Source organism: Canis lupus, chromosome 16 (assembly GCF_048164855.1).
Source record: "Canis lupus baileyi chromosome 16, mCanLup2.hap1, whole genome shotgun sequence".
Lineage (NCBI taxonomy): Eukaryota > Metazoa > Chordata > Mammalia > Carnivora > Canidae > Canis > Canis lupus.
The window spans coordinates 5,575,059-5,584,361 of NC_132853.1; the positions used below are offsets into that span (position 1 = coordinate 5,575,059).

General features: G+C 57.6%; 1 protein-coding gene across 7 annotated transcripts; it reads right to left on the bottom strand.

Moving 5' to 3' along the window:
* Nucleotides 1-6: 6 nt before the first annotated feature.
* Nucleotides 7-8,205, bottom strand: PIP5KL1 (phosphatidylinositol-4-phosphate 5-kinase like 1). 7 transcript variants are annotated; one of them, XM_072778055.1, is made up of 10 exons: nucleotides 8,115-8,205; nucleotides 7,139-7,342; nucleotides 5,978-6,028; nucleotides 5,608-5,762; nucleotides 5,186-5,310; nucleotides 4,612-4,646; nucleotides 4,466-4,521; nucleotides 3,576-3,688; nucleotides 3,124-3,277; nucleotides 7-590 (listed from the first exon to the last, which is right to left on the bottom strand). In XM_072778055.1, the coding sequence occupies exons 1-10, from the start codon at nucleotides 8,142-8,144 to the stop codon at nucleotides 323-325; spliced, it is 1,191 nt and encodes a 396-aa protein (XP_072634156.1). In that variant the 5' UTR covers nucleotides 8,145-8,205; the 3' UTR covers nucleotides 7-322. The 7 variants fall into 7 exon arrangements, with proteins under 7 accessions (XP_072634156.1, XP_072634158.1, XP_072634157.1 ...); XM_072778057.1 differs by lacking the exon at nucleotides 8,115-8,205 and adding an exon at nucleotides 7,961-8,100; XM_072778056.1 differs by lacking the exon at nucleotides 5,978-6,028.
* Nucleotides 8,206-9,303: the final 1,098 nt, after the last annotated feature.

Sequence of the window (9,303 nt, forward strand, 5' to 3'; positions counted from 1 at the left end):
GCATAGTCGAGTCCTGGTTCCAGCATTTATTGCTGAATGCTCGTGCTCAGTCCCTTCACCCCCTGAGCCTCCATCTTATGGTCTGTAAAAAGAAAGTAATAGCAGTTTTTTGAGGATGAGATGAGCTAATGTGGGGGAGTCCCTGGCACAAAGCCAAACATGGCATCACCACCGGAGGAGGCTGTGTCGTCATCGTTTTTAGTTAGGGGATGCTGCCCTCTGGAGGCCAAAGGGAGGAACGGCAGGCGAGGGGAGCCCGCCCGGCCGCCCGGGCCAGCCTGGAACCCCGGTTCCCCGCGCGCGCCCACGGTCCGGACGCGGGTCACTCGGTGTGCGCTTCCACCCACTGGCAGAGGCGACGGGCGTAGCGGGCGGGGCTGACGGTGGAGAAGGTCCGGCCCGGGTAGCGCAGCGTCTTCCACAGGTGCTCCAGCCGCTTGCGGAGCCCGTAGACAGTAGCGAGATCCACGAGGCCCAGGAAATAGCGCTGCTCCGGCCCGTCCAGGATGTGTAAGGCGTTGGGGGAGTCCGGCAGCAGCCGGCGGTTCTGGGCTCCCGGCTCCTCGGGGCTCTGCGCCCCTCGCACAGACCTGGCGGCCGACAGGGGGGTGAGGCTGCTGCCTCCTCCGGGGGGAGCCCCAGCCCATGGATGCCCGCAAGCGTGGCCTTCTGCACCGACCCTGCCCTTCCCCGGCTCGTTCCCACAACTCCTGTGGGCCAGGCCCCTGACGTCAGAGAAACCGCTGAGTGAAGTGCAGAGGATGCTCTAGACCTGCACTGTGCATTCCGTAGCCACTAGCCATATGTGGCCATTGAGCATTTAAATGTGACCAGTCCCAACTGAGATGCGCTGTAAATGTAAAATACATACTGAATTTCCAAGACAGTATGAGAAAGAGTGCAAAATGCCCCATAAATGTTTATACTGATTACAGGATGAAATTATAAAACTTGGGACGTATTAACAAAGTAACAAATATATTATTAAATTTTTACCTGTTTCTGTTTTACTTAAAAAAAAAAAAAAAAGATGTATTTATTTATTTATTTATCCATGAGAGACCCAGAGAGAGGCAGAGACACAGGCAGAGGGAGAAGCAGGCTCCACGCAGGGAGCCCGATTGGGGAACTGGATCCCGGGACCCCAGGATCACAGCCTGGGCTGAAGGCAGACCCTCAACCGCTGAGGCACCCAGGCGTCCCTTCTGTTTATTTTTCTAAAGAGGCTTCTAGAAAATTTAAAACTACACGTGTGACTCAAGCTACATTTCTATTGGGTGGTGTGGGCTATAGCTTTTGGGTCGTAGAGACACTTACTTATCTGCGACATCACTTTGGCTAAGTCTGGTATGGGGGTGTTTCCTAAACCTCTCCTTGGGGTCATCCAACCCTGGAGGTTTCAGGATGGCAGAGCTCCAGTTTATAGATGGTGTCGGGGTGGATGGAGAGGGGGGTTGCCTTCTAAATGTATTTCAGATCCGAAGATGCCTTTGGCTGGTTCCCAGTCTCTGCCAGAAGCAGGTTCAATTCCCTAATTTTATCCTCCAGGAGGTGGAGGGGAGTGCGGGAAGTATCCCAGGCATCAACCAATCAGAACCGAGTGGCCTGGGTGCCTGGGCTAAAAACACTGATACCCTCTGCGGGGGATGTATGTGTGTGTGTGTGGCTGGTGGCTGGGAACTGGTAAGGATAGGGCAGTGGGTATTTACCAGCCAGCATATTTCAATATGAAAACAACCATTATATGCAAACTAGGGTTTACTGGCTGAATGACAACTGTAATCTAAGCCCCAGCTGGGGATAGAGTGCTAGGGCGAAGCTGACCTAGCTTGCATGGGCAGACCTGGGGAGAGAGGGGGTGTGGGGTGCCTGTGCCCCAAGGCAGGAATTCCACATTCTGGCCAGGATGTGTCCAGCTCAGCCAGAGGGCTGTGGGGAGCCACCAACCTCAATTCTGCCCAAGCCTCACCCACCCCAAGGTCTTCCTCCAAAGGGTGGGTTGGTGGGCTGGATGAGAGGATGTCATTTTTCACATTTCCACCCACCACATGGTTGGACTTCTTTCCTGAATGTGCCTTCCTTAAGCACTACATGATTCTCAGCCACAGACGTGGGCCATGGAGGACTGAAATCCAAGTAACTAACCAAGTACTAACATGCATCTGCAGAAGTCATTCTACAACCTCACTCCCCCTCTCTGAGCCTCAATTTTCACATCTCTAAAGTGGGAATGAGTCCACCTTAACAAAGTTCATGGTCAGTGTGCAAAGAGTGACAGTTACTACTACAAAGCAGGAGACGACATGATGATGATGCCAATAGTGAAGACCGCAGTCCTAGAAGTGGAATTGGTGTAAAGGGCAAGGACTGTTTCGGGCACCTGGGTGGCTCAGTCAGTGAAGCCTTCCGCTCAGGTCATGATCCTGGGGGCCTGGGATTGAGCCCCAGCTCATCAGGAGCCTGCTCCTTCTCCCTCTGCCCCTCTCTCCCACTTGTGTTCCCACACTCACTTGTTCTCTCTCTCAAATAAATAAAACCTTTTTAAAAATAATAAAGGGGGGACACCAGGGTGGCTCAGCAGTTGAGCGTCTGCCTTTGGCTCTGGGCGTGATCCCAGAGACCTGGGATTGAATCCCACATCGGGCTTCGTGAATGGAACTTGCTTCTCCCTCTGCCCTGTCTCTGCCTCTCTATCTTTCATGAATAAATAAATTAAATTTAAAAAATCTTTTAAAAAATAAAAGAAAATAAAAATAATAAAGGGCTAGGGCTCTTTCTAAAGCAAAAATTAAATAGGTCTGAAAACTGCTTTGAAACCTTCAGTGGCTCCACATCCATCTTCAGGGAAATGGATAGATTCTTTAAATCAGCACTGAAGCCCTTGACCAGTTGGATTTCCCATGCTGCGGTCCACACGTGTCCATCGACTCTGCCAGCCAGGCTTCTCAGCCCTCCACTCTACACACACACACACACACACACACACACACAAGCATATACACACAAACCCTGCACATTCTGGTCTCCAAGCCTTTGATTCTGCTGTCTGCCCCCCTCCCCCCTCCCCCATCTTTGTCAAGGTCTCAACACCTCCTTCTTGCCTTTGCCCTGTGGGGGGCCCACCTGGCTGTGCGGAAGATGAGGCTGCTGCCAGGGCCCCTCTCATCTTCGTGGAGACGCTGAAAGGCCATCAGAAGGCTGTAATCGAGCACGTTGAGCTCCCGGAGGAAGGCGGTGTCCAGTTCCATCTGGTGGATGAGCCAGCTCCGCTGGGGCCCTGCCAGAGCATCAGTGCCCCTACTTGAGTGCTCATGGTGTGCCAGGCAAGGTGCTGAGGGTGCGACACCTATCTGCCCCAGAGGGCAGGTGTCATTACTGTCCTATTTCACAGATGAGCATCTGCCATTTGCCCTGGTCACCTGGTTAGTAGGTCACAGTGCCAGGATTTGAAACCTCCCCTGCCTGACCCTAGAATAAGGGCTCTCCATGTCTCAGGCAGAGGGCAGGGCAGGGACACTCTTCTAACCTCACCCTGAATGGAGGAAGAGCAGGCACCAACTGCCTCCATGGCTCACCTAGGTCAATGGTCTTGCCTTGAAAGTTGAGGTCCTTCAGCACCAGGACAAGGGGGCTGCCCTCAGGGGCTGGCTCCACCCAGCGGCTCACCTCACAGCCCTTTATATCGTACCTGTGAGGGGGGATGACAGGAAGGGGGCAGCAAAATTCAGCTTTATAGAGACTGACACAAGTCGGGGAGCAAGAAATAAGAGCTTCCACTGGGAGGATGTTCAAATCTTCACCACAACCCCTATTGCATTATTGTCTCCGTGGCAGAAAGGAAGAAAATGGCTCAGAGAGTATCTTTGTCTTGCCCAAGACCACACAGTAAGTAAAGGGCAGAGCAGGGATTTGAACTCAGGCCTCTGGAAGCCCAGTCCCGGCTTTATCCCTGCCTATGCCTCCCTCTGGGCACCTTATCCCTGGAAGTGTTCCCAATACAGGAGTCCAAGCCTAGGCAGCAGCACCAGTAAGGCTTGAGGGAAGCCCGTGGCCCCCGAGGGAGCACTAATGGGGAGCTTGCAGGCAGAGTCAGGGGTTAGGAGGCTCAGAGGGCAATGTGCGATCAGAGGCTGGGTTTGAATCCCTGCTCCTCCCGTGGTAGCTGCGTGGCCCTCCTCCTCCTCCTCAGCTTCTCCTCTATATAAAATGGGGATGATAACCACACCTATCCCTCAGAGTTGTTCTGGGAATAAAGAAGGCAAAGAAGGCAAAGACTGACACAGCGTCCAGCGCATCCTGAGTGTTCAAGGGACGCTGGCCGTGCCTGTCCTTGTCTCCGATCCATCTGGAGATCCTGGGGCTGTCCCTTCTCCTCCCTGGGCCCCCGTTTCACATCTGTCTAGTGAGTACGGGTGCTTCAGGTGGCGGATCGCGCGTGGGGCTGGGGCCCTGGGAGGCGACTCACCTCTCAGAGATGCGGCCGGCGGGGTAGAAGACGCTCAGCATGATGATGAAGAATTCCTGGGGACGGGGGTAGGGAGTGAGGAAGGACAGGATCTCACCCTCCAGCCGCCCCCTCTGGCCCGGCCCCCTCGCCTCGGCCTCACCCACCTTCTTTCCCCGAGCCACCCGCAGACTGTGCACTCCTGGAAGGGGAGAGGGCGCCAGGTGAGGGGCCCCCAACTCGACAGCCCCGGGTCCATCCCGCCCTAGCCCAGCTCCGGGCCCCGCTTGCTCCAGGCCCGCCGCCCCCCGAGCCCGCCCCTCCAGGCCGCGCCCCCAGCCCTCCTCCTCAGCTTGAGTGGCCGTCCCGACTGCACCCTCTAGGCAGCCCCGGAGAGGCGCGGTCCTCTGGCGTGACCCCACCCACAGCCGCTGCCCCGGCCCGGGCGATCCCCAGCCCCTCCCACTGCGGAGGCCCCGCCCCAGGGCTCGGCCGCGCCCTCCAGAAACCGCCTTTCTCCTACGGGGGCTTCTCGGACACGCCCCCCCCACCCCCCCGAACGCTGCCCGCAGCCGGAGCCGCCGGCCCAGACCCCGCGCTCAGATCCCCTACGCCCCCCATCCTGGCCGCCGCCCCACTCCCTGGCCCCTTCCCCTGCTCGCTCTCGGTCTCCCTCACCCCTCCTCCCCTCCTTTCCAACCCCCTCCCCGCCCCGCAGTCCCTGGTCCCGGCCGGTCGTACCCAGCAACCGTGCAAGCAGCGAGTGCGGGTGCCGCTGCAGGTGCTGCACGTATCGGGGCAGATGGGCGAGCAGCGCCCGCACCTCCCGACGCCGCTGGGTCTTCAGGAAGAAGCGTTGGTCGTGGCTGGGGGTGGAGGGAGAGGTCGCCGGTCAGGCGGGGCTGGAGCGGCCCCCACCCGGCCCTCTGCCCCAGTGTGGATCTGTCTCCCTGCTCTGCCCCCGCCCCCTCGCCCCGCCGCCCAGGACGGGGCTCGAGGCCTCCCCGCCACCCCTACCCCCTCACCTCCCACCCTCACTCTCCTCCATCTGACCTCTATCCGGCCCTGACCCTCCGGCCCTGGCCATCCTGTTTCTTTCCCAGCCACCCCCTCCACCCAGAGACACAGCCCCCACCCCTTCCCCACCCCTGCTGCCAGCTCACGACAGGAAGAAGCTGGCCTTGCTCTTGGAGGTGCTGAGGAACTGCAGGTAGGGGCCACCCGGGCCTAGCGCCGCCTGGTAGTCCTCCTCTGCCAGGCCTAGGGAGCGGCGCAGCCAGGAGAAGGCTGGGCCAGCCAGGGTGCACAGCTCGAAGCCCTGCAGAGGAGGAAGAGCAGCCCCAAAAGTGTCCACCGGCGCCCCAGGAGGGTGCAGTTGGCCCAAGCCTGAGAGGGTCAGGGGAACCACGCCCTTCCTGCAAAGCCCTGAGGCAGGGCAGCACTCCCACTGCACCGATGGGGAAACTGAGGACAGAGAAGGAAGACCAGCACGCACCCCCCCTCAGCCCCGTGCAGTTTTTTTGGGCTTCCTACCTCGTGAACCTGGGTCAGGACCTCAGAGAAATCCTCCTCAGTGGGTGGTCCCTAAAAGGGGTGGAGGGGCTCAGGGCCAGTCTCAGCCCCACAATGCTAGCTCCAGGATCTCGAAGGGTCCTACACCTGGCCTCACCCCCTTCCCTCAATTTGATTACCTCAGCAAACAGACCAGGACTCAGAGCCTGGTCCATTCACCCAGAAGCACATGTTGGCCAAGTGAAGCAGGATGCCATCCCAGTGAAAGGGGATGGCCTTAAAGCCAAAGGACCTGCCTGACTCAGTGTGAGAGGGGCAGGATCAGAGAAGGCTTCCTGGGGGAGATGACCTCTAAGCCGAAATCTGAAAGTGGTAGAAAGGAGGAGGGTGGTGCTCATAGCAGGAGGAACAGCATTGGTGGCCACCGGAAATGCAGGAGAGCTCAAGTGGTTAAAGTAAATAAGGAAGGGATGGAATGTGAATGTAGCTGGACAGTAGGCCCTTGGACTTGAGCTAGCAGGATCCTGAAGCCATGCTGAGTACTGGAGAGCCATGGAAGACTGTCAGCAGGTGATAAGATTTAGAAAACATCCCTCTCCTCTCCGCCTCAAGCTCCTATACTCTTCTTGGACTTCTAGGTCCTTGTGCCAGGACTCGGCCTGTGGGATGTGGTCACACTGCACATGTGTGTGCACACACACAAACAACACACATGCTCACTCTGGCCCATCCAGCTGCTGAGCTTGCAGTTGGGTGACCCTTTCTGCTGAGCCAGCCTGGCCCCAGCCTGAGCTCCAGGACAGATGGGCCAGGCTGGCAGGGTGGGGGTGGAGTCCCTTCTCAGCCATACACCCTAGCAGAACTAGGAGGGTTTCAGAGACCAAAGAGTATAATTGCCTCACCCATTACACAGATGGAGATGCTGAGGCCCAAAGAAGCAGAGGCTTATCTAGAGTCATAACAAACACCCAGGTCAAGGGGTTCCTCACATCCCCAATACACACTGGACTTCCCTGGCCTCAGCCCCCACCCCAGCATGTCCCTCCCTTCCTACACCAAGCCCCTGATTTCCTCCTTTTATAGCCCTCTCTGATCCCCAATGCTGCAGTATTAGCAGGACAGGGCATCAGCATAGTCTTGCCCTCAGCACCTCAGAGGTGCAGATGGAGATGGGCCACTCACTGTGGTTGGGTGGTCCATGGAGACCTGGGTGGCAGCCCACAGCCCTGCCTGCATCATGCATGTCAGCTGGTGCAGCTCATGCCCCGGGCCAATCTCAAACAGGCCAATGCGAGCCTGCTTGTCTCGGAGACGCCAGAGGAGGCCACAGCGGCCAGAGGTCGAGGTGGCTGCTCTGCATCCAGCCTCTGGGGAGGGGGCCAGGACCTGGTGGCAGGAGGCACAAGAAGCAATGAACACACGGAAGCATCGCAGAGGGGAAAGACTTGGGTTTGAATCCCACCTCCAGTACATGTGAGCCCTCCTATTATCATTCCCTGCCTCAGTTTCCTCAGTTGTAAAACACGGATAATGCTGGTACCCACCTCACTGGGTGTTGTGATGCAGTCAGCACCCAGACTAGAATGATGGTTATTATTATCAGTAGGTAGAGGATGCTTTCCACAGCCAAACCTGTCTCTCACCATCTGTATGATCCTAGGTAAGTCACCTAACCCTTCTGCATCTCCTTTTCTCATCTGTGAAATGAGAACTATAATAACCCCTTGGCATTTTGAGCTCCATGCACAGGAACCCTTGATAGTAGGAGCTGTGACGCCAGGGACTCCTCTATTCCACTCCTGATGCGAAGTTCCTCCAGGCCGAGCAGAGGATCAGCTGGAAGCTGAGCTCGTAGCAGCTGACCCATTAGTAGTGGGCACCCACCATGTACCCAGCACTGGCCAAGAGCTTGACCCGCTAGCAGCACAGTGAAGGAGCTTTTTCCCCGGATAAGAAAACTGAGCAAGTTCTCTGGGGACACCCACCAGACTTCCCCCTCCATACCTGCGGGCCCCGCGTGGGGCGTGTCCTGGTCCCCGCCCAGAGCTGGACCCTCCTGGCCTTGGATGGGGGTGTGTCCGCGCCGCACGGGTATCGGAGGCCTGGGCCCTGTCCCCCAACCCTTCCCTTTCCTGTCCTCTCTTGCGGCCGAACCTACCTCGCGGGGCCCCGGGCTCGGTGCGGCCATCGCCCCCGCAGCAGCTTCCCGGGCTCCAGCCGCGTCCCCGCCGCCGCGCTGCAGGAGCCGGTCCCCGCCCCGGCTTCTGGGCCGACCAATAGGGCGGCGCCGGTCACGGCTGCAGCCAATCCGCGCGGGAGGCGCCGGCGAGCGCCTGCGGAGCCCGCCCCCGGAGCTGCAGCATCCTTCAGGCCGCTGTCCCGGCTGGGGCGGGGCCGCCACGCGTGGCACGGGGTCGCCAGGAGGGAAGACCTCCCCTGTCCGTCTCCTGAAGCGGAGGACTCAGGTCTCGGGGCCGCTTGGGGAGGCGGGAACCTGAATCGAAATCCCGCCCACCCACTCTGGCGTGAAATTCCCACAGACTGTCCCTCGGGCGAGGAAACTCAGGTCCAGAGAGAGAAGTGAGTACCTCCAGGTCACACAGGAAGTCTGGCGCATGCATTCATTCAGTCTATTTTGATCGCTCACTATGGGCAGGAGCCCTGCTAGGCCCTGGGGATTCAGTGGTGAGTGAGAGGAACACAGCTGCCAGCCTCATCTTTTAAAAGCATAAATCGGATGATGTCACTCTCATGCTTGAAGCCTCCAGTGGCATCCCTCTGCACTAGAACAAAATCCACACCCCTCGCCACGGGCCCCAGGCCCATCTCAAACCACCCTGCCTACACCCGCCCAACAGCCAGCCACAAGGGGATCCCCCACCCCTCCTTAGGCAGAAAATTCTTTCACAGCTGGGGCTTTTGCAGGTGCCCTTCCTACTGCTTGAAATCCTTTCCCCTATTCTTTCTTGTCATTCTTTTCACCTTGCTCGACTCTCTAAGTGTCCTCATTCTTGACCACATCACCTTGTGTTATTTTCTTCATCACCCTTAACACTGTCAGAAATTGTCTTGTTCATTATATTCCCCCACCACCACCAGGATGGGAGCACCAGAAGGGCAGGAACCGTGCTGGGCTCACTTCTTGGCTCAGTGCCTGGCACAAACCAGTATTTCATAAGTATGTGTCGAGCCACTGTGAGTAGGATGTGCAAAAGGCTTCAGTGAATCCCAGGAAATGAAAGGTAAGGGTAGCTGGAGTGAGAAGTGAACAAAGATACATGCAGGTTCTTTCAGATCATGTAGGGAGGGGGTGGGAACCCAGGCAAGCATTATATGTAGAAGATGTT